This window comes from Mus caroli, unplaced genomic scaffold, assembly GCF_978045245.1.
Source record: "Mus caroli unplaced genomic scaffold, Mus_caroli_1 scaffold_15, whole genome shotgun sequence".
NCBI lineage: Eukaryota > Metazoa > Chordata > Mammalia > Rodentia > Muridae > Mus > Mus caroli.
In genome coordinates, this window is record NW_028227270.1 from 55,808,495 (window position 1) to 55,833,573 (window position 25,079).

Below are 25,079 nucleotides of genomic sequence, written 5' to 3' on the forward strand. Positions count from 1 at the left end.
TACAGTTTCAGAGGTTTAGTCTGTTATTATCATGGAAGCATGGTGGCATGCAGGCAGTTCATCCAGCAAGTGTATTAAACATCTTAAGTATTTATAGGTAACGTATAGTTCAAGTATTTATATGAAAATAGCATTATGGTGGGTGCCCACCTCGCCCGCCGGGCTCTGGATCCCTGAGTTCCTGCGGAGCGGGCACCTGGTCAGAGCTGCGAACGGAACGGAGGTAGCGTCCATGGCCACGCAGAAGGCTGACAAGACAGTAATAACAGGTCCAAAAAAGGTTCAAAGAAAGCCAACAGCAGCGGTGGTGGTGGTGGCGGCAGCAGTGACAGTGAGAACAGCAAGTTGCCCCCAGTTTGTTATGAAATAATTACCTTGAAGACTAAAAAGAAGAAGATGGCTGCTGATATATTCCCGGGTAAGAAGCCAGCCCACTCCAACAGCACCACTGTCCAGCAGCAGCAGCAGCACCTCATCCCTGCCCCCAACTGGCAGGGTCTTTATCCCACCATCAGAGAAAGAAATGCAGTGATGTTCAATAATGACTTGATGGCAGACGTACATTTTGTGGTTGGAACACCAGGTGGGACTCAGCGGTTGCCAGGACACAAATACGTCCTAGCTGTCGGGAGCTCAGTGTTCCATGTAATGTTTTACGGAGAACTTGTTGAGGACAAAGATGAAATCCGAATCCCAGACGTGGAACCTGCTGCTTTCCTCACCATGCTGAAATACATCTATTGTGATAAAATTGACTTGGCTGCAGACACAGTGCTGGCCACACTGTATGCTGCCCAAAAGTACATAGTTTCTCACCTTGCCAGAGCCTGTGTTAATTTCCTGGAGACCAGCCTAAGCGCCAAGAACGCCTGCGTACTCCTCTCCCAGAGCTGCCTGTTTGAGGAGTCGGACCTCACACAACGTTGCTGGGAGGTGATTGATGCCCAGGCTGAGTTAGCGCTTAAGTCTGAGGGGTTCTGTGACATCGACTTCCAGACACTCGAAAGTACCCTCCTCAGGGAAACGCTGAATGCCAAAGAAATGGTGGTTTTTTGAGGCAGCCTTGAACTGGGCTGAGGTAGAATGCCAGCGGCAAGATCTGGCCTTGAGCATTGAAAATAAATGCAAGGTCCTAGGAAAGGCCCTGTACTTGATCGGCATCCCCACCATGGCCCTGGATGATTTTGCAAATGGTGCTGCACAGTCCTATGTATTGACTCTCAATGAGACCAGTGACATCTTCCTCTGGTACACTGCATCCAAAAAACCAGAGCTGCAGTTTGTGAGTAAAGCCCACAAGGGCCTGGTCCCCCAGCGTTGTCACCGATTCCAGTCATGTGCCTATCAAAGCAACCAGTGGCGCTATCAGAGTCGCTGTGCATCCAGTTTGCAGTTGATAAGAGGGTGTTCATCGTTGGCTTTGGGCTGTACGGCCCCAGCTGAGGCTCTGCCGAGTACAGTGCAAAGATCGAACTCAAACGGCAGGATGTTGTCCTGGGCCAGAACTTTAGCAAGTACTTCTCAGACGGAACCAGCAATACCTTCCCTGTGTGGTTTGAGTATCCAGTGCAGATTGAGCCATACACCTTCTACACAGCCAGCGTGGTGCTGGACAGCAATGAACTCAGCTACTTTGGGCAGGAAGGCATGACGGAAGTTCAGTGTGGCAAGGTGACTGTCCAGTTCCAGTGCTCCTCAGACAGCACCAATGGCACTGGTGTACAGGGAGGGCAGATCCCCGAACTCATATTCTACGTCTGAACTTTTCTTCTTTTATGCAGCATGAGGTGCCCACATGGGCCCTCCTTGCCTGACGCTTAGCTCATCTGCAGATATGTGATCAGCACAGGTAATTTGTAATGAATGTAGCAGTAGGCAGTTTCTAATGTCTTTCAACCTTTTAATTATGTACAGGCTAAAATGCAACATTCCGCTTTTAACTCTATGCTTAGAAGAGACAAGTTCTTATTCAGGCTTTGTGGGTTTTGAGTTGTGTCTGTATGTCTAGGGAGATCGTGTGCTTTTCCAAGTGCCCACCAACCTCCTACTTCTGTACCTCTGAAGAAGATTTTGGATCAACTTGAATTTCCTTTGATGAATGGAAATATGAATCCTAAAGTAGTATCATTATTTTTATACAGAACCCCTTTCTCTCAATAAATAAATAAAAGCAAAAACAGAGAACAGGTAAACCTCAGTGTACAAATTTGAAAGAATATTTGCTTTGTAACAAGTAAACTTAGAAAGTAAACAGTAGGCCAGTAGTCAAGTTTGACTCTGTTCTTTTACATTTGTGGCTTCTAGGCCTTGCTTTTATAGTCTTTGTATCTTACGTTCATATACGTGTTACTCACTAAACAGTTCAGACTCTTGATGTAAGGAATTAGGTATTTGTTTAGGCCATGATTTCAACTACAAAGCAGACTTATATTCTCTCAGGTTAGAAGACAAGATACCAGAATGCAGACAGCTTCTTTCAGAAGTGATAAAGCTGGAAAATGTCTTTGTTGATAGAAAGAAAGGTTGCAAACTTGCTAACTTACACTCTAATGGGTAAAAGGGAAGCCTGAAAATGCCTATACAACTAGCAGTCAGTTTACCAGTGAGAAAGAGGCATATACAATTCAGAAAAGCCACTCTGGCCTGGTAGTTTTGGACCCCCCACAAATACACACTCACACACACACTATTGGCTTGTTCTTAAGTCTTACTGCATAGGCCTCCCATTTCTCCTCCCACCTCCCCTGTTAAAAGAGGACCAAACAGTTCTTTAGAGGTATGGAGTAACGGTTTTGTAGCACTACTTGTCAGTGCTTTTTATGCTTTCTCTTTTAAATGGAAATATTCTTTATCTGATGTTTGACCATAGACAATCTTATTTGTTGATTATGAACAAGCTTCTGGACTGCTAGAACCTGGCCTCTGGCCATCTTAAAGTGCCAATAAATAACTGCAGGGTTTTTGAAAAATGATTCGGAGTGACACTGGGTTATACCAAGTTTTCACCTCATCAGCAACACATGTATTTCTTATTTGTCCATGATACCATACACAGAGGGAAAAGCTTGCAGACAACTTCTCCTTTTCCATGATGGCTCATGTTGGCTTAGTGCCTGTGGCCCTGGTAGTGTCCAGTGTAGTCACTTGAAGCTGAAATATCCATGTGTTTCTGGGCAGCTTTTCTGCTCAGTGTGATACTGAGATGGCTCCCTGTCACCCAGAGTGTGGTCCCTGGCTACCTCCTTCTCCTGCTCTGTAAGCCAAAGTTGACTTATCTGGAGCAGGGGCTAGTCCTGGGGTGTGTGAGCCTGTGCAATATGTGCATGCAAATGTGCTTGCCAACTCAGGAACTGCCTCTTCCCTGCCTGGCTAGTGGTGGGTGTGTCAGAAATAACCCACACACTCCCTGGTGGTACCTGCAAGGCCCAATGAATGACTGCTTCTACTCACTGGGCTTCTGGGCCATTTCTTCCCTTGCAGATATGGGCTTGTGGCCTTTAGCCAGCTTCCCTGGTGGAGGAGAGCACAGGATTATGGGAAATGTTTTAATCATTTTGCCATTACATATATCTGTTAACATGGTTGACCAAAAGCTGTTATTGATGACTAGATGAATATTCCTAGGACAACTTTCCAAAATTATCTCTTAATTGCTTCCTAATAAAGGAGATGACAGGTTGTAGTTTTGGCAAAGCATCAATGAGGTAAAGGTACATTGTCAATTAAAATTACTTCAACAAAGGTTTTTGCTTTACAATCATGGGTAAACATTTCAGTAACTCATAGCTACCATACAAATTGGTATGGTACATGCAAAGTGACTGGAAGGCACTTAATTTTAAGCCAGAGGAGAAGGAACTTTGTTTAGCACAGATTGCTTCCTGTGAGATAGTTGGGTTGGGTGTGATAGCCTTAAAGGGGCAGTGTCTATCCCCAACTCACTCTTACTGTGACTGAGCTACCCTCCATGTGGCTGGGCAAGTGCAGTTCACTGAGGATGGAAGAACTTAACTTTCTATTAATCATTATTATGTTTCCAAAAAGATATATCCACTTTCTGACCTGGCGTATGCCAAGAACTGTGGGTAAGATTGAAAAGCTGTACCTAAAGTAAGAAATTTTAGGTTCTGAACCTATTCTCCTGTATGCATTTTCAGCAAAATGAAAGATAATGCGCTTGCTTTGGTTTTCTTTGGTAATTTTGAACTTTGTAGTTTGTAAGAATAAAAACCATTGTTCTGACAGGGCTGGCAGCTCTAGTGTATAAACACAACTTCATTAAGCAGAAAACGCTCTAGATTCTTTGCCCAGCATACCTGGCAGTCTTCATTGTTCATACTGGGGATAAGGGTAACTAGGCTAGCAGTTCTAATGCAACATTCTTTAATCATATCTTAAGATAGTATTTAAGTAAATGGTCTAATTTCTACATAATTATTGCACTGAACTGTCTTTTTTTTTTTAAGGTGTTTAAATAAACTTAGCTACTTCAGGACACTGCAGCCAACCATGCATCAGTGTGCTTGACTTTAGCAGCTTACCGCATGAAGGAAAATATATAAATATGAAGAACCTCATGTTGAATGTTATTGCACTGTATTTTTAAAGTGACAGCGCAGATCTTGTTAGACACATGCATGTGTATAATCATGTTAAATGCAAATAAAATAAAACTGGTTCATAGAAAAAAATTGCCTTATAAGATTTCAGCAATGTTTTGATGAGTTCATTGATCTAATCACACTGCATTAGAACAATATAATTGCCTTCCTGTCACACTGGTCTTATTGGTTGGATATAGATAAATTTCTTTTAAAGATTTATTTATTTATTTATTTTATGTGAATACACTGTCTCTCTCTTTAGACAGACCAGAAGAGGGCATCAGATTGCATTACAGATGGCTATGACCCACTATGTGGTTGCTGGGAATTGAACTCAGGATCTCTGGAAGAATAGTCAGTGCTCTTAACCACTAAGCCATCTCTCCAGCCCATGGATACATTTTAACTTCCAAATTCTAAAACTTACACACAGAGATTACATCACACCATTAGTGGGTGATTGCTGGCACAGGCGTGTTGGTGAGCATGAAGTCCGCCATCCCCTTATTTCCTAATTCTCCTCCTAGGGTCAAAATAAGCTCTCCATTCTAGGTCATAATGCTTGATCATATCATATACAGTTCTTAAAAATACTTTGCCTAAAATCATTTAAATATTATCCTAGCTACTCACAACTCCAGAGTGCAGGTAATATCCTTATCCCTGACTCCTGAAGAAAGTTAAAGTTCAAAGATTATAAGTAAACTTTCCTTGGATCACAGCAAAAATTAAAGCTCCCTCTATTTCTTCAGGAATTTCCACAACTTCCTATCGTCCTCTGCTCATTAATGCAGCTAGCAGTGAGACAGCAATGAATGCTTCTCTACTGGGAAACAAAGATATGGGAGAAATTTACAAATTAGCTGCCTCCATTCACTCATTTTGCAATGAGGACAGGTCAGTGTATGCTGAAGTTGTACCATGTGTGACTCCAGCTGGTGGCTTCTATACTATATTCTGGTGGTATATGTACCATTTTTTTAAATATATATATTCATATGTACATATGAGTATGTTATCTATGTATAATGTATTGTACATGTTATATATGTATATTATATGTATCATATAATATATATATGAATTATATATATATATATGAATTATAGTCAGGCATTGTGGTACACACCTCTAATTCCAACACAGAGGCAGCACAGAGTAGGCAGATCTCTGTGAGTTTAAGGCCAGCTTGGTCTAAAAGTTCCTTAAAATAAAAAATAAATATGAGTATTTTACTGCCAAATTATGTTGAGAAAATCAGTTTCAGGACAATCAGACCTACCTATTGAGACCCTGTCTCAAGAAAAAAATATGCATGTATGTATATTTATATGTGTGTGTACATGAGTGTGCGTGTATGTGTGTGTGTGTTTACCAATGTGTACACTACCTGTTACCTCTTTAATGTATAATGAACTGTTGATTATTTGGAAATTAAATCTAATGTATCTATTTTTCAATACTCTTACTTATTCTTGTAATCCCTAATAGTGTTTTGTTTCCTAACAAGAGCATCATCTTAAGCTGAATTACTCGGATTCATAAACGCAAATGGTGTGTTTTCATTAAAATGTAGGAACTATAAAAAGGCTTTTGAATGCTCAGCCAGTAAGCATGATACCTCAGCTCTATCCTTGGGAGCCACATAGTGGAAGTAGAGAACCAAGTCCCACAAATTGTCCTTTAACAGTCACATCCATGTAGAAAAGAAAAAATAGAAGATATCTAAAAAACTGTTAGTGGAAATTAAAGTAGGAAGAGGATACTTGAAAAACAAGAAGACTCCGGGGATAAGAGAGTAACGGGGTAAATAAAATCAAATTACATCTTAAGCATTATGAAACACCACAGAGAAACTCATTTCTCAAAATTAAAGCAGGGTTTAAAAGGCTCTCACTACATTAATCTATACACATTTTTATTCCAATGATGTACACAGGTTTTATGAAGCCACAAAAAGAAATGAAGACAGTGGGAAACAGAAGAGAAATGCATGCTTCAGTAATGATAAGTAACGTTAGATGCAAGGAACTGAGCTTAAGAGTTAAACACAGAAAAGTTCAAATATGGCAGCTGGGTTTTAATCCGTGTATGCAGGCTTTGACAATAGATCTGTCTCTGGCTTTCATTTTCACAAGTAATGAAGAGTTTGACAGAGATACCAGGTAAAGGAGGTGATGACTAACTATGAATTAAGAGTTCCTTAAATAACAAATAAACATGAGCATTTTACTGCCAAATTATGTTGAGAAATGCAGTGGATGTCATTTATTACATTCGTTCTTAAATGACACTGTGACGATTGTGTGCTTCAACAAAATTGAATTTAAAATGAAACATGAAGCATGTGGAATTATCACCTCTATGGCCGTATTTCATTCATTTATGTGTTAATCAGTAGTCCAACAGCCATACATGAACTTATATCACTTGCTACTTCTCAAAGACATGTGTGAAACCACACAGAACTTTCATGACGGCATATCTTATCTGCCTGTGGCCCATTTGCCACATAAAAGGGTTCCTTTTTTCATATAGTCAAATGCCTCCTTTCCTTTGTAGCTTCATGCTTTTTGAACTTGATAATGAACATTTAGTGAACCTGACCCACCCCCTTGATTTCTAACGTGAGTGAAAATCCACAGCTTCAAATTTTATGATATAGACATGAAAGGCTAACTTCAGGAAAACAAGCAACGGGGTTTCTTCCTCAATCTCTCTCCATCTTATTTTTTTGAGGCAAGTTCTCTCGCTGACCCTGGAGTTTGCACATATGGCAATTCTGCCTGCATTTGCTTTCCCAGCTCCAGGATTATAGGCAGTGCCATAGTGTTCAGCTCTTTTGCATTAGGGCACTACAAATCTGAACTCACGTTACAAACTCTGCGCAGCAATTCATCTCCCCAGTCCAGATTCACCCTCCCTGCTCTCTAATTCTATCTGGAACAGTGAGGTCCTGCATGATTTACCTGCATGTTTTCAGACAGCATCTTACTCCTCCACAGGCGCTGCTTCGTGAAGAGTAGCCTGTCTGTTGCCAGTGTTAATCATACTGAAATAATCAGCATGTGTCTTCCTGGAGTCTCAACTATCCATACAACCACCTTCATAGAGCTGTGAACGCATCAAACTACTTCAGCCTCATTACGGTCATCACTCTCCTAAACACCCGGCTGTGCTGCTGAAAACTGCAACTCTGGAAGCACACTCCAAGTGCCTGCTTAAATACAGCATCACTGAGCTTGCAGAAAATACGCTGTACAAACGCTGAACCCTTGCACTTTAAAACCCTCCACAGCTGGCTGAAGGAAGCAAGCCTAGACGTAATCTGCATTTAGCTCCTGGATAAGCTTTGTAATCAAAAGTAATTTGGTATGAAGCATATTGAAATGCCTCTTGCTTGCAGCAAGAGCGGATTGATTTATACAGGTGTCCACACAGCATGTGGAGACGGTCTCATTTCTCTATGATGGTGCTCAGTTGGGCTGCTTGCTTGCGTTCTCACAGTGCTTAAAGGTGAAGGGTTCACCATCTCGGTGGTCACTGGCCTGTGGATTGGTGTGGGTTCTCTTTTGGTCATAAGAACTACAGAATATGTCATGCATCAACTAAGAGTCAGTCTTGCAATGACATCTTTCAAGGTACATTGGTGCCGTAGATACTTCAAGATGTCACTCACAAGCTAGCACAAATACTTCCTCAATTCTAATCATGCAAAGAGCCTGGGGCTCAATGCCACAGAGAGGGTCCTGAGGAGCATGTTCAGGAAGGAGGGAGATTCTGCAGGGAAGATGGGTAGGGTGTGGCTCACTAAAAGTCACCATTCATCAGCAAAGGTTTATGTACCTGCTAAGTGACAGACCTCAAGGCACAAGAGTGAACTGTCTCCATTTACTGAACGCTCATAAACCCCTCAATGTGTGTAAGTGTGTGAACAGAACACACTGACTTAGCCTGTCAGGCCCCCAACCACAAAATCATATCTGTCAGAGAAAATGCTGAGATCTGCTTAGAAACTAATTTTTGGGCTGGAGGTGCAGCTCAGTCGGTAGCATGCTTGCAGAGCATGCACAGAGCCTCATGTTCAATTCCCAGCACTGCATAAACAAGATATGGTGGTGCTTACTTGTAATCCCAGCCCTCAAGAAGTAGAGGCAGGTGGATCAGAAGCGCAAGGTCATTCTCAGAAACCCGGGGAGTTAGATGTTGCTAGCCTATGCCACGTGAGACGGTTCTAAAAAAAAAGGAGGAGGAGGAGGGGAAGGGAGGAAGGGGAGGAGGGAAGGGAAAGAGGAGAAGGAAGAGATGCATAGCACACTCAGGAATTTTGTTCAGCAATAACTCACTTGTCTCATGTCATCATCACCCCTAAATATATCTGTGCTCTGTGTCCACCAACACCTGAAGATCACCCAGTAGAAACTACTGTCTGCTCATTCCAGGTCTGTTCTCCCCATCAACATTCCCTCTGACCCTCAGGTCACTGTCCACACTGTAGAAGGCTGCCACCTAGTGACTAGAATACAGCAAGGAGATGAGAGGAGAACTGTTCTTTGTCCACTCCTCCTGTGACTCTGACAGCCAACAACCACTCCAGTGAGGTTGGCCATAAATCTTCTCTTAACCCAGTGTTGAGATATTTTGCAGTCCCTTGTAGTTTTGATCTGCATTTCCAGACACGTTGAGCATTGTTTGTGTTTTATCAGCTCTTTAGAGTTCTTTTCTGGAGAAGTGTCTACTCAGATCATTTGCTCAATTTGTATTAGGCTGCTTGATGGTTTGCTCCTAAGTCTTTGAGTTCGTTTTCTGTTTTGGATATTAAACTGGGGTGAGTAACTGGCTGATGTTTCCATGTCTGTATGCTCTCTCTTTACTCTGTTGCTCCCTTTGCCATGTAAAGCTTTTAACTGAATGCGACACCATCTATCAATCCCCGTGTTGCCTTCTGTGATCTGGGGAAATGGTTACCCTTAAAAGCTGGAACTGCTTTCCCATATTTTCTTCTAATAGTTTTAGGATCTAGAGTTTTAAAGTCTTTGGTCCATTCTAGTTTAACTCTTTAATGGGGTGAGGAGTTCTGTGTTCATGTTATGAAGCATTGTGTTGGGGAGTTGTCTGTCTGAAATGGGGTTTCATTGTATAGCCCACACTGGCTTAGAACTTACTATGTAGCTTAATCTAGCCTCAAATTCTTAGGGAATCTGCTTCAGCCTCCCAAATACTTGAGTGACAGGTATAAGGCACCACACTTAGCTTCTCAATACTATTTGTGTTGCCTGTTTCTCTACAGAACATCTTAAAATCTGGTTTTATGGCAAGGTGTAGTGCCACACACCTTTAATCCCAGCACTCAGGAGGCAGAAGCAGGAGATCTCTGGGAGTTCAAGCCCAGTCTAGTGTACATAACAAGTTCCCAGACAGCCAAGACTCTGTAAAGAGACCCTTCCTCAAAAAAATCAAGTTTTATGATTCTTTTTTGCTCAAAAATGCTTTGGTACTTCTGGGTTTTGTATCCATATGAATATCAAGATTTTCTTTTAAGCTTCTTTTTACATTAATTAGAGGAGGGGGGAACAATTTACAGGAAATTCTCTCACTCCAACATGTGCGCTCTGGGGAATCAGACCCATCTGGCTTAGTGTGAAGCACCTCTTACCACTGAGCCATCTTGCCAGCCTAGAACTGTCTTCCACTTCTGTGCAGAACAGCATTGGTATTTTGATGGGGGTTATATTGAATCTATAGAGCACTTTAAGTAGCATGAACACCATAAAATTGATTTTCTCAGTTCATGACCATGGGAGGTATTTTCCATCTTGTCTTCATCAATCTTTTTCTTCAGTGCTTTAAAGTTTCATTGTAGGTATCTTTCAAATCCTCTAGGTAGAAGGGGGTTGGAAAAGAGACGGTCTTCCTGATTTGTCAGTGAGGTCACTATTGGTATCACTTTTTATTATGACCGCTATAATTCTAAATTTTGGGCAGAGAGGGGGGTTGTTTGCTTTGGAATAAGGTCTCACTGTGTAGCCTTGACTGACTAAGAACTAACTATGTAGAGCAGGCTGGCACCTCTCCCAAATCTGCCTCCCGTGTACAAGGATAACATTCACACCACCATGCTTGCTGAAGAAGAACCTTTACACCAAGGACATGCTGTGGTATTTTGTTTTGTTCTATTTTAAGTAGATCACCTCAGTCTCCTAAAATCATGAAAATACTGAATGATTTTTTTTAAGGTATACATTGGGAAGGAATTAGGTTAAACGGAGGAATCAAAATGAACAGTTGAAGATAAAGGGCAGATTCAAAGGTCCCAAGTGAAAGGGCATTTAAAGTGACTACTCAAATTACTCCTAAAGCATTCCTTTAAAAAATAAAAATAAATTTATAGATGGATAAGTATGTTCACTAACATAAATCTAGGGTCAAAGTTTGAACTAAACTTTGAAACTGTATTTTGTGGCAAAATATATATGACTACAACAATTTTCTATTGATGTTAAATTAAAAAATCCTGAGTTGGACTTTTTGTAGCACCATGGTTTGACAGACATTTGCTTGGCTTTAAAATCCTTTTTTCCAAGCTTGTGGTGTAGCTCAGTGGTATAGTACTTGCTTAATGTGCGAAAGGCCCTAGGTTTGATCCCCAATACCACATAAAGGAAAAATAAAAAGCCAGTTAAATTGCTTTTCAGACACACACAGACATCTAGTGAGGGTGATAATTACCTTCTGTGTAACCTGGGAAGTTCATAAGGCCTTTGTCATTGTCAGCTTAAATAGGATCATCCATGGGGCCATTAAATTTAAGCTGGCTGTAAAAAGCATCCAGAGTGCTACTGTTTCCAGCTGATAAGAGCCTCTGCTTTTCAAACTTTTTTGCATGACAATTATTTTTAGCTTTCTCCTCTGACCATAGCATAAAATATTTCAGGAATATCAGAAGTCTGCCATCCATATTCCTCAGCCCTCACTCAGGCTGTCCCCCACGGATGGGCACTTCTGAGATGCCTGCTGACCTTGGTTTGTATCTGGGTCACTCAAATTTTGATGTATCTCAGAAAAGTCTATCTCCCTTTTTAGACTGCAAGCTCCAGGGAACAGGTTCGTGTCTGTTTACGTCCATACTGCCTCCTCGTCGCCCAGTAGATGGAAACCTCCTGATGCTGCTTAGAGTGGTGTTGAAGGCCTAACATGCCAGCACTGGTGAGGCTGAAGCAGCAGGATCACAGGTTTGAGGCCAGAGTGGACTACAGAGCAAGACCCTGTCTCAAAAAAACAATAACCAAAACATTTAGACAAGGGGCTAGAGAGGGAGCTCGGGGGTTAAGGGGAATCACTGCTCTTACACAAGACCCAGTTTCCGTTCTCAGCTCCCACAGGGTGGCTTATGACCGTTGGTAACTCTAGTTCCAGATGACCAGCCACCCTCTTCTCACCTCCAAGGGCACCAGGTATCACACATGGTGCACATACATGTAGAAAGGCAGAACAGTCGCACACATAGATAAATCTTTGAAAAGAAAATAAAGCCAAACTTCCTGATAGGAGTGGGTAAAGCTGTTTTGCCCCTCAAGAAATCTCACCTCCTGATGTCCTGTCCAGGCAACCACACTTTTCTATAGTCGTCCCCAAAGACAATGGTGAAATCGAAGGGTTCCATCCAGGTCACAGAAAATAAAATTGTCTTTTATACATTCATCTAGATTTGGGGTTTGTCTATTTTGATACAGAATCCCCTGTAGCTCAGACTTTTGATCCTCCTGCCTCCACCTCCCAAGTGTTAGGGTTACAGGTATGGCACAGCAGACTCACTTTATGGACTTCTGCAGATGAATGATTCGAAGGTGTTGTGGATGATGGGCAGCCACTGTTCCAAGTGAGCCTCATCCCCAGCCCCATTTCTTCAGTTTTTTATTATAAATGCCATGACGGAAAAGTTTAAAAAAAAAAAGTTCTCACTCAAAAATGATAAATAAGGAAACAAAGATTTTATCTTAGAAGGATATGTACACACATATGAAATATGAAACCATGATGCTTGGAAGTATATGTGTATAAAGAATGATCCTAGAAGGTACATACATGTGAAGATGTGATCCTGGGCAGTATGTATGTACAAGGAATGATCCTGAAAGGTACATAATCCCAGCACTTGGGAGGCAGAGGCAGGCGGATTTCGGAGTTTGAGGCCAGCCTGGTCTACAGAGTGAGTTCCAGGACAGCCAGGGCTGCACAGAGATACCCTGTCTCGAAAAACCAGAGAGAGAGAGAGAGAGAGAGAGAGAGAGAGAGAGAGAGAGAGAGAGAGAGAGAGAGAGAAAGGATGCATATAGCTGTCCTTTGTTACCTTGACACCTACATCATAGTTTCCCCAAGACCTAAATAAAGATGAACAGAAACAAGTAACCCTGGAGTTGTCAACTTCTAGGGAAGTTCTACAGACTATCACTGGCGGGTGTGCATTAATGGCTCAGTGGTTAGGCACTCTGGCTGTTCTTCTAGAGAACCCATCTGGCTGCTCACTGTAACTCAATTGCCAGAGGACCTCTGCTGGCACCAGACACATGGGTGCTGCACAGACATGCGTGCGTACAAATTACTCATGTACATAAAAATTAAAAAGGTGTTAATTTTAAAAATAATAATAATAATAATAAAGATGACCACCTGGAACAACCCCCGTGTGAAGAGAACCAGAAATGGTGGGAAGGGGAGGGATGGGTAAGAAAGAGGCAGATTCAAAAGAAACCAAGATGTTCCTGAGCATCGGGTAGTCCAATCGTGATCTATCAACCATGCGGTAGCTCTTGTGTTCTTGTCAAAGTCCCTGTCTCCTAGAGGAGACACAGTAATGATTTGCTCATATTTTCACCTTAAGATGCCAAAAAGAGCATAAATATCAGCACCGAGGTCTTTTTTCACAAGCCCTCCCCATGCCTCCCACCCTCCCCACCCGTTTTACCCTACTGTCCCTCACCTCAACCCCTTCCAGCAATCAGCTGCACTGCTGTGGGCTGATCAGGTTCTGACAAGGCCCCTCATCGTGGGGACAGTTCTCTAACCTAACCTGGAGGTGATAGCCCCTTTGATGGTCTCTGAGGAAATGGCAGCCTGGGGTGGAATCTGTCCTGCTCAGGCTGTGCCTGTCAGAGTCACATGATTTGGTGCACTAAGAGTGACTGCCTATCTTCTGGGCCTTTTGGGATTCAGAGGAAATTCCTGTTTTCCTTTCCTCCTTTTCCCTCCTCCCAAGATATGAGTCCCAACATACTCTAGAGCATGCACTGTGGATCATATTACACAAGCCAACAGTGCCACCTACTGTCCACATTTTCTGACTCCATCTTGAAGGAAGGCTTGTAGATGATCCATGAGGAGATAAAGCATTCAATCCTGCAAAGAATTCACTACTCTTGAGAAGTAAACAACTCAAAGGCTTCAGGAAGTCCCTAAAACCCATCAGATTTACTAGGCATCCCCTGTCCCCAGCATATATCACCTATAAGTACTGCTAAGGGTCATTATCAGGTGAGCTGAGCTGCCTGAAGGCTGTGCAATGCTCTCTAGGGTTCCAGCTTTCATCAGCTGAGTTACTTCTGCTTCTGTAAGTAACCCAAATAAAGCTGTTTTGCCAGGCTGGATATTGCTGATATTTGTACCTTGGTCTGTGATATGTGTTCGTTCGTTTGTTTGTTTGTTTGTTGTTTTTTGAGACAGGGTTTCTCTGTATAGCCCTGGCTGTCCTGGAACTCACTTTGTAGACCAGGCTGGCCTCGAACTCAGAAATCTGCCGCCTCTGCCTCCCGAGTGCTGGGATTAAAGGTGTGCACCACCACACCCGGCTAGATATGTGTTCTTATATTCCCCAAAATAGTGTCACCCAACAGTGGTGGAGGCCAGGGGTCAGAGGCGATCTGTCTCCTGTATGAAGCCTCTCTGCTCCAGAGAAGGAAGGGAAGATCAGGCAGACACTATTTCTAAGTGACCAGAGGGAAAAATCAGAGGTCAGCTGGAAAAACCTAGAGTCAGCTAGTGTTCCCTCCCTTCCTCTCTCTTCCTCCTCCTCCTCCTCCTCTTCCTCTCCCTCCCTCTCTTTCCACCCCATGCAGACCCTTGTTAATACTGCAACCTGCTCCACTGTAAAAAGTTCCTGCCACTCATAAACACATAGTCATTTGTGCTTGCTTGCTTGCTTGCTTGCTTTCTCTTTTCGATTTTATTCTCCTCTGTATAAGTCTGATTTACCCCAGAAGCCATGAGGCTTGCTCCTGTCACAGAAGGGCACCCACTCTTCCAGTCCCTCCATACCCTTCAAACCCAACAGAAAAATGCTGCCTCTCTCAAGTTCCATTCAGAGAAACACTCCTCTGGAGAGATTCCTTAATCCCCAGCAAAGCCCTCTGATCACCTTCTGCTGAGGATGGGCTGAGATTCTCTCAGGAGTCTGGGATGGACCAGATCCACCTGATGAGTGATGGAGGTGGGACTCAGGCTTCTAGAAGGAAACAATTTGAAAATGAAAGGGGTGTCGTGGCCAGGACTGACAGAGGGAAAGACAGAAGGTAGCTTTGGAATCTTATCCTAGGCTAGGGCCTAGGTTAATAATGAAGAGAGACCAAGAACCAGGTCACAGTCAAATCTTTTACCTGGATGAAGCCTCCTGATAAACTAGGGACGTGCACATTTTGTTACTAGTTACAGACTTCCCAGTGCTAGGTGAGGACTTGGGGGCGCAATTTCTGCAAATTCCTCAAATTTGGCTCTCTTCTGGGGAAAAAATATGTAGCCTGTGAAATACTGTAACTCAATACAAATGGCAACATACAAATATCATTAAGTCCCACTTTATTAAACCCACCAAGTATTTTGGCACTGCAATAAAACACAGCCCTCCATCAGTGTCCACTGGGAACTGCTTCCAGAACCCTGCAGAATGACTCTGGATTCTCCTACCTTGAGAGTGGATTTGTCTATTCTTAGCTCTCTTACTACTCACGTCTGTCTTAAAACCTGAAGTTGGATAGAGTGGCATCGACCTGCAAACCTAGCTATACCAGAGATGGAGAAACATGAGCTCCAGGAAACATGGTCTAGATATCAAGACCAGTCTTAGAAAAGAGGATGGGAATATAGCTCTTGCAGAGTACCTGTCTAGCACACACAATCCCAGCACTGAAGACTCCAGAACCAGTAGCTCACTCCTACAATCTCAGCACATGGTGGGTAGCAGAAGGATGAGTTCGAGGTCATCCTGGCTTATATAGTGAGTTTAAGGCTACCCTCAGCTACACAAGACTGTGTCAAAAGCGGGGGGATCTGTACTGTATGCATATGGGTAGAAACTTTTGCCAAGTCATTAGAGTTTATTATCCCCAGCAATTGCCTTTGTCTGCTTTGATATCAAACTATACCACATTGTTTATCCTGTTGCTTGTAGAAGTTTGATATTTATAATTCCACTCTGGAAAATACCTGTTTCAGTTCCTTTTTAATACAAGTAGCCACCTTTGTTCCAGTTAGAACACGTACTCTTAGCATTTAAATTACTACTATGAGCTGAGGATGGTGATACAGGCTTGTGATCCAGCATTTGAAAGATGGAGACAAGATATTATCATCTCCACCACAAAGGGAGTTCAAAGCCAACCTTATCATCGCATCTTTAAAAGAACAAGCCAGACCAGGGGTGGGGGGAGTGTAAAACCATCCTACTATATGCTGTATATTTGTGCTTTGTTACAGGTATTACATGGTTTTTTCAACTGTGCCTACTACTCTATTCTACCTTATCACTTTACAAAGTACCAAGATGTGTGGTAGCTGCACCATCTCTGGTGAGTCCACCATCTGGAAACCCACAGATGTTTTCTGTTCCTTTCACTGGTTCCTGTGTGCCTGGTTATCACAGAAGTTTTTTTTTTTAAAACAAGAAGAAAAAGGTTTTGCAGAGATCACTGAAGGCATCGGTTTAGAAACCACCAAATGGGCTACCTTTTTACTAGCCTGTACCTTTAACTATTTCCAAACGGAGTCCAGACACAAGCTACCACCTGTGCGTACGTAAGAGCTACAAGAAGCCAATAGAGCTCAGCTGTCCTTAAGAGTCTGCAAAGATGTGACCAGAGAAATAAACAGAGGTCAAATTATGAAGGCATCATAATCCTGTAAACAGTATCTATGCTCTTCCTTGTAAGCATCCAGGCCAGGAGCCAGCCCTGTTAGTCACCTCTGTGCTGCCTGAACTCACAGAACAACCAATTAATGTTAGGCCTACAACAAACATTTTAAAAATATAACGTCTCTCCTATGTGCATATATTATATACATGCATGCACATGTATATGCATATGCATATATACACATATACACACACATATGCATTTTTTTGAGACAGGATCTTGCACTGTAGCCTAGCATGGCCTTCCACTCTCAGGAACCCTCCCGCCTCAGACCCCTGAGTGGGGTTACAGGCATACACCACAACCACTACGAGACTTTGTTATGTATCTGAATAATGGATAGCTAAGATCCTATCTAATCCGTCCCTGAAACAATATCCTGTCTTAGTTGTTATATAACCCTGCAGTAAATCTGAATGGCCAACACACAAGTCCTTTTATCATCTTCTCTCTGCTCCCCCCTCCTCGACATCACAGGATCTAGACCAGTGGTTCTCATCCTGTGGGTCTTGACCCCCTTGGGAATCACATGTGAGATATTGACATTATGATTCATAACAGCAGCAAAATTACAGTTAATGCAGTATGACAAAAATAATTTTATGGTTGGGGCAGGGGGGTCACCACAACATGAAGAACTAAAGGGTTGCAGCATTGGGAGGTAGAGAACCACTGTTGTAGACTCATCTTAATATATCCCTATGAAATAAAACACAAGCTGGCTGAGTCACACTGGAATTTATTTACTGAGTGGATTCCAGGAATGCCTGCTTTTGAATCCGCAAGGCAGCCTCAAGGCTCACTGATTGACCCACCTGACATATGGGAACTGTGCTTTGGGAACTGGACTGTCCATCCCTGGGCCTCAATTTCTGGACCCTCGCTCCCAAATGAGCACTCAAGTCCCGTGAATAGCATGGGAAGCCTGAGGACCCAAATGGCCTTCACAGGAGGCCCCTTCTGAGTACCTGACCCCTGTGAATCAAGGCCCACCATTGTCCTTTCTCTAACATCAACAGACAAGGTGCAATTAGACAGAAACACCCAGGGCTTTTATATGAACCTCAAATCCTGACCCAGTGGAACCAAAACTAAAATATGTCTGACTTCCCAGCTGCGTCCCCAGTATGAAGACAGCTTATACTCTGTGCTTCCACCAGGTGGTGCTGTAGTATCAATGTCCTTGAAGAAGGGAACAGAACCTGACAATCATCTCTAAGGTTGGGTGGCACCACTGAGGGGTGGCCCTAGAGAAGGACACAGCTAGCAGTTTCTGGAGGCTTTGTCTGTAGGACATGAGTCTCTTTCTCTGCTGGGATGAACATCTCACGGTTCTGCCTCCCAGAGCCCAGCCCTCAAGCACACTAAGGAGCAGGATCAGGTGTGGTATATATAGCCGTGGAGAGGCCATGGAGGCAAATCAGAAAGAGGTGCTCCTAGGGTGAGCAGGAAGGCCTGGACCAGCATCTCACCCCTCTGGGATGAAGGGCCGAATCAGTTCTGGATTCAACAGTGACTCCTCAAGAGGTCGATCCACATGGAAGTCGTGGACATGGGGGGGCCCTGGGTGAGCCTTGGGTGCAGGTCCCCCTGGGCGCTGAGGAATTGGCAGCTCGGATGGATGGGCAGGCAGAGGCGCTGTGAAGAAGTACTGATGCAGAAGGGCCTGAGGGTAGCAAGAAATCCAGTCATTATATATCCCCAAAATCATTCAACTGGCTCAGCAAACCTTACCTACGTGCCTATGTCTGGAGCACTGTCCCAACAGCTGGGAACATTTCAGTGAGCTAAAAAGTCTTGCCAACAGAGGAAGGGGTGGGAGACATAAACCATGTCAAAATGCACAGTATGTCCCCGGCAACAAAGAGAGCTTGTGGTGTAGCTAGCTATTCCTTCCCAATTGAAACATTCCCTCTGGGCAGGAGGCTCCTTGAAAACGCACAAGTCCCAGGAAGTAGCTAATACTAAAGCCCGACTCAGGTCAGATTTGTTATCAGTGTCCTTTCTGCAGTGAACAGACACGCGTTCGTGTCTCCCAGCACAAGCCATGTAATAAAGCTGGGTGGAAAGGCTGAGGAGGACTAGAGAGATGCTGCAGGCTTTGAAGAGCTGGGACCCAGGAGCACAAGCCCAAAGGAAAGCCTAGGGCTTGAGAGGAGCAAACACAGGAGGGCTAGGAACACAGCAAGAGGAGTCAGGGTGAGAAAGAGACAACATTCACACCGGCAACTGCAGGCAAGACCCACTGACAAGGGGGAGGGGCTGGACAGAGGGCAGGGGTCACTGACTTCTCTCCTGAAGCCTCCTGGAGAACACTCCATCAAAACCCCATCTCCAAGGGTTCCACCCTACACGGGTTCTAAGCTTCACTGACTTGACAGGGTCAAGGGTCAACCTTTAACCCTACCTGGGAGGCTGCAATACGCTGTCGTGGAGGGTAGAGGAGGAACTGGCCCAGCAGGTCCAAGGCCTGGGGAGAGGCATCAGGTAGCACCTCCTCCAGGGGCACTGGTGCCTGCTCCTTGAAGGAGATCTTGTTGTAGTCAGGCAGCTCTGTGATCTCCTGAGCCCAGAGGAGACAAAAAAAAAAGGCAATGAGAGCAGCCCTGCCCACCACCCCTTATCAGGCTCTCCCACCACACCTGATCCAGCTCTCCCACCTACCTGATCAGGTATTCATTCAGTTCTTCATTCAGCCCAGAGTCCATCACCACCCACAATGGCTCTCTCCTTCAGCTCCTCCCACTCTCTAAGGCCTGCTCCTTGCCCAGCTTACTGAGACGCTACCCAGATAAAACCTGTCCCTCCTGCAGTGCCAAGACTTTGGTCTTCATTGGTCAAGAGTGAATGGGGCCCAAGACACCTACATAGAGAGAAGCCACTTCCTACTGGGGAACAGAGCAAGTCTGGCCCCTCCCCAGCAACAATGGTTGCTACTGACCGGCCAGACTCGAGGACTCGGGGTACCCAGGATGCGAAGCACACAGCACAGTTGTTCAATGTCGTTTTCTCCCGGGAACAGGGGGGACCCATTCAACAGCTCTCCCATGATGCAGCCCACAGCCCTGTGGATACAGAGCTAAGCAGTGGGAGATGTCACACGTGAGTGATCAAGCTACCCACACGAGCTTTAACACCTCACATCAGGGTCAAGGTCCAGAGGTTCCCAGGGCAGCCATGTATCATTCCTCCACAGACATCTAGAACAGAGTATGGCCCTGCAGCTCCAGGACTCTTAGAGCCTCATGTCTGGGCTACCCAGCTCCTACTCGACTTGGGGGCGGGGCATAAATGCAAAATAACCCAAATCTCAGACCTCTGAACACCACAAACTATCTCCCTAGTCCTCCAACTGTCTCATCCTCAAGTCAGATGACAAAACATACTACATGCCTTGTACCCCAGACTACCTTACCCCATTCCCAGAAGCCTCTCACCTGAGACCAGCCTCCTAACCCTCCCCACACCAACTCAAAAAACATCAGCGTGAAGACCACAGATCCAAAGCTGCTCAGACTACTCTCTAACCAGACAGAACATCCCCACAGCCCACATGACCCTCACCTGCCCCAAGTATCTCACCATAGGTCAACGCCCTGGTCATACTGCCGAGCACCATACAGGAGTTCAGGAGCTCGGTACCACCTGGGGGAGGGGGAAAAGGGTTTGAGATCACAGCTGGATTGTGCTGGTCTAATAAGAAGCTACATCCCAGGCCCAGGACAGAAGGTGCAGACGTATCTTTTCCCCAGTGAGAGGGCTGGCAGGGATAGAGCCCCACTACCTGGTGGCCACCTGATGTGTGTAGAGGCGACCACCATCCGGAGAGAAGACCCGGGCCAGGCCAAAGTCAGCTATCTTGAGCTGGCCTGAGGCGCTGATGAGCAGGTTAGCAGGCTTCAGGTCCTGTGCATACAAAAGGAAGCATCAGCCCCTTGTACCTAGTCAGGGCTTCGGGATAGGCAACCTCTGGCTGCTTACTTCAAGACCCTCTGACTGCACCCTCTTCAAGGACTAGCTCACCCCGGCCCAACAAAGCCCATACTGGTACTAACCCGATGTACAATGTTGTTGGCATGGCAAAATGCAACACCTTTGAGCAGCATCTGCAGGTAGCTCTTGACCTGTGCTGGGGCCAGGGGCCTCTGGGCATGGCGCACCACCTCTGCCAGGTCCGACAGCATAAATTCGAAAGCCAGCACAAAGCCCGCACCATGTGGGAACACAGCCTTCAGCTGCACCACCTGAGGGCAGACATCCCATAAGCCTCCAGAGTCTAGACTGGCCTCCAGCCCTCCTTGGCTCCCACCCCGCTACCAGCAGCACCAATAGCCCAGGCCCTGACAGAAGACCTGGCCAGGTTGAAACAGGGACCAGGGAGCTCAGGGCTCATAGTGCTCTTCCAACCAAAGATAAGATGGCCCCTACTCTCCCGCTAATAAGGGAAAAGATCAGGTGACTTAGTGGACAGCAGCAAGCATTCCACTGCTCAACCCATCCTATCCACATGGCATATCACCTAGAGAGGTACACTCAAGTACCAACTGTCACCCATTACCTCTAGGACCAGGAAATCCCAGCAACCTGGGAACAGGACCAGAAATCGCATCTCCCCCAGTGTTGGAACAATGAAGGCACATCAGACACGGTAGCTACCGATGTCTTAAGGCCCAGGTTGCACAGGGCAGTGAGCTATGATGCAAGGACTCTGAGCTTAGAAAACAGGGAATAAATGGAAGGCATAGGACTAGAGGGCGGCGGGACTGTGAGAGAGCAAAGGAAGGGTGTATACTTTATTTGGAAGGGGTTTGGTCGCCGGGCAGTGGTGGCACACGCCTTTAATCCCAGCACTTGGGAGGCAGAGGCAGGCAGATTTCTGAGTTCAAGGCCAGCCTGGTCTACAAAGTGAGTTCCAGGACAACCAGGACTATACAGAGAAACCCTGTCTCGAAAAACTAAAAAAAAAGAAAAAAGAAAAAAAAAAAACAGAAGGGGTTTGTTCAGAGGTAGGCCTGGGGAGGAGGTCTGAGCATGGAAAACAGAAACAAAAAAGTACAAGGGCCAAAGACTAGCAGAGATGGCTAGAGGGACAAGAAGTAAGTGTCTTTTTAGAAGCAGTGTGGAGGAAAGGACTTGAACTCACCATGTAGAAGAAGATGACCTAATACTCTGCATCCTCCTGCCTCCACTCCCTAAGTGCTGGGATTACAGGTGTGAACCACAAAGTCCAGCTGAATAGTAGTACATCCTTTAGGGGATGAGCATGCCTATTCTGTCCCGTGCTCCTGCAACCTATATGGATGCTAGTTCCTGAAGGGATGCCTAAGAAGAGGTAGTGAAGAAGATATAAAGACTGGGGACAAATCTACTCCATGTTTTTTGCATGCATCTGTGTGTTTGGATGTATCCATGGCTGAAGTCCGGAGCCTTCTCTTTAATTGCTCTCTACATTATGTGTTAAGGCAATGTATTCCTATTGGATTCAGAGCCTTCCCAATACACTGATCTGACTAGCCAGCTTGCTCCAGGGGTCTCCTGTCCAGTACCTTATAAGCACTGGACTCACAGGTGAGGTATCACACCCACCTGACATTCACCTGGATTAACACTTCCCACCAAGCCATTCCCCCATCCCCTAGGTTTTGGGGTTTTGTTTTTTGTTTTGTTTTGTTTTGTTTTTTTTTGGGGGGGGTTGGGGGGTTTTCGAGACAGGGTTTCTCTGTATAGCCCTGGCTGTCCTGGAACTCACTCTGTAGACCAGGCTGGCCTTGAACTCAGAAATCTGCCTGCCTCTGCCTCCTGAGTGCTGATTTTTTTTTTTTTTTTTAATGAAAACTTGGGACTAGAGAGACAGTTCAGTGGTTAAGAGTACTTGACGCTCCTGGAGAGGACCCAGGTTAGGTTCCCAGCATCCACATAGTGGCTCACAACCATCCGTCTCCAGTTCCAGGGAATATGATGCCCTCTTCTGGCCTCAATGGGCATGAGGCACACACACAGTACACACATGCAAAATGTTCCTACGCATAAAGTTAAATATAAATTAATTAACCAGGTAAAATGGCAACTTCAGGACGGCTGTCAATCATCAGCGTCCTTATGGGTCTTGAACCACCTGTCCCACACATAAGCTGCCTGGAAAACCCTTTTTATTTTCAACAACAAAAAGGAACCACCTTATTGAAGGTTTTATTTTGGCAGTAAACCAGCATTGGAACAAATAATAATACACACCTACATTCAGACAGTACACATGTTACACACAGTACACATATATGAACATATATCTCATGTTATAAAGATGAGATATGAACACATATCTCATCTGCAGTAAATTTTGAGGCATACACACTACACTTCACAATACAGGAGCACACAGACTGATTCCATTACACATAAGCTCTCAGGAATCAGACTGAGACCAATTCCTCAGTGTCACTGGTGCTGTGCACAGGCCAGAATTTTTAGGAGGCCCCAGGGGCATTCTGGCAGTGTCACTCAGCTGCAGACCCATGAGCTGATGATAAAAGCCAAACATTCTCCTTTGCTTAACATAGACCCTGAAGAAAAAGAAAGAAAGAGAGAGAGAGAGAGAGAGAAAGAAAGAAAGAAAGAAAGAAAGAAAGAAAGAAAGAAAGAAAGAAAGAAAGAAAGAAAGAAAGAGAGAGCAGGGTGAACGCAGGGTGACCACACATAAAAGTCTTTAAGATATCCTTCAGAACAAAGTAGAGACTCAATGGGTGCAAACTGCTGAGAAGTCAGTACGGTTAGGGGCATAATTTAATGGCCCAGAACCTGCCTATCATAAGGAAGGTGGGAGAGCAGGTATAGGAAGGAAAGGAGAAAACAAAGAGAAACCCACACAATAGTTAAAGGGGAGAAATGCATAAACATATGAGCAATGGGTATGTAAATGAGAGAGAATGGGAGGGTGAAGTACTCGGATGAGAGTGGATCTGGGAGCATAAATAAGGAGTAAGCAGGCGGGAGCAGAGTGGGGGTTGGAAAGGACTCCTTTAAAGTGTATATTGGTGAGTAGAGAGGGATGGAAATGAATGAAAGTGGTCGAGAAGCTGCTGTCTTGGAACCTGCCACCCGTCTTGTTCACCAGAGTCCTGCATGACCACCTGAGCCCAGCCCCACTCACATATTGACTGTCCTCAATCTCCTGCAGAGCTTTGATTTCTCTGAGGGCCTGGTTAGGAATACCATCCTCCAGCCGCCGCAAGGCCACCTTCTTGAGGGCAACGATCTCGCCAGTCTGTGCAGGAAAGAGTGCAGACACTACCAGAAGACCTTTGGCAAGGTAGGGGCAGGGAGAGAACACCCCAGAAACGAGACACCCCACAGAGATCCGCCCCTAAGTCGGGAAGATCTGAACCGTCCGCTAGGGGACACGCTCCCGTAGTCCGGCCGCTGGAAGCGGGATCGCCACAGATGGGACCCCGCCAAGTATCCTAAGAAACCTCTGAGGCGCGCACGCGCTAGCAGATCTCTACAGCGAAAGACCGCAGAGGGAGCGCAATGGGCACCCCTCGGACTGCACGAGCGGCATGGTCTCACCTCTACGTGCTTGGCTTTGAAGACGATGCCGTGGGCGCCCTCCCCGATGCGACCGAGGATGCAATACTGGTCCATGTCCGCCCGCGGCGCCCAGATCCTACTCTACAGGGATCCAGCATAGGCTCCTGCAAGCGTTGCCTAGCAATAACGCGTCTAGCAGCTGCTCCGTAAAGCACGTGACCGGAAAGACCAGTGCTGAGCTCAGTCAGGAATCTGCATCCCCTCTAGGCAGCACCTTTCCGCAGCCTTCGGCAGTCACTCTATCGTTATCTAACGCTTCAGGACTTAGCCATAGCACCACGTGACAAGAAACGCTGGTGCGTAGGGCTGAGAGGGGCAGGGCTACGCAAGTAAAGGGTGTGTTCATGCGCCCAGAGGCTCCGCCTCTGGGCGGGAGGTGGATCTGGTGGAAGACTTCCAGAAGCCAGCAAGAGTATCCAATGGCAGGCACTCACTCAGCCACTCTCTACATTTAGGCCTCTTTGTAACTGACGCAAATCATTGTTGCAGACAAGCACAGAGCTGAGTCGTGGAGTGTCTTAGTTAGGATTTTACTGCTGTGAACAGACACCAAGACCAAAGTAACTCTTATAAGGACAACATTTAATTGGGACTGGCTTATATGTTCAAAAATTCATCCATTATCATCAAAGGAGGGAGCATGGAGCATCCAGGCAGGTACGGTGCAGGAGGAGCATATTCATCTGCAGGCTGCTTGGAGAAGACTCGC

General features: G+C 45.1%; 1 protein-coding gene and 1 pseudogene across 2 annotated transcripts; one reads left to right on the top strand and one right to left on the bottom strand.

The window, feature by feature from the left end:
- The first annotated feature begins 396 nt into the window (after positions 1-396).
- Positions 397-1,761, top strand: LOC110307692 (BTB/POZ domain-containing protein 3 pseudogene; annotated as a pseudogene).
- Positions 1,762-17,509: 15,748 nt separating this feature from the next.
- Positions 17,510-24,650, bottom strand: Cdk20 (cyclin dependent kinase 20). Of its 2 annotated transcripts, XM_021180104.3 has the most exons (8): positions 24,350-24,650; positions 23,934-24,047; positions 20,842-21,030; positions 20,571-20,692; positions 20,369-20,431; positions 19,728-19,851; positions 19,194-19,349; positions 17,510-18,452 (listed from the first exon to the last, which is right to left on the bottom strand). In XM_021180104.3, the coding sequence occupies exons 1-8, from the start codon at positions 24,422-24,424 to the stop codon at positions 18,255-18,257; spliced, it is 1,041 nt and encodes a 346-aa protein (XP_021035763.1). In that variant the 5' UTR covers positions 24,425-24,650; the 3' UTR covers positions 17,510-18,254. The 2 variants fall into 2 exon arrangements, with proteins under 2 accessions (XP_021035763.1, XP_085687127.1); XM_085831001.1 differs by lacking the exon at positions 19,728-19,851.
- Positions 24,651-25,079: the final 429 nt, after the last annotated feature.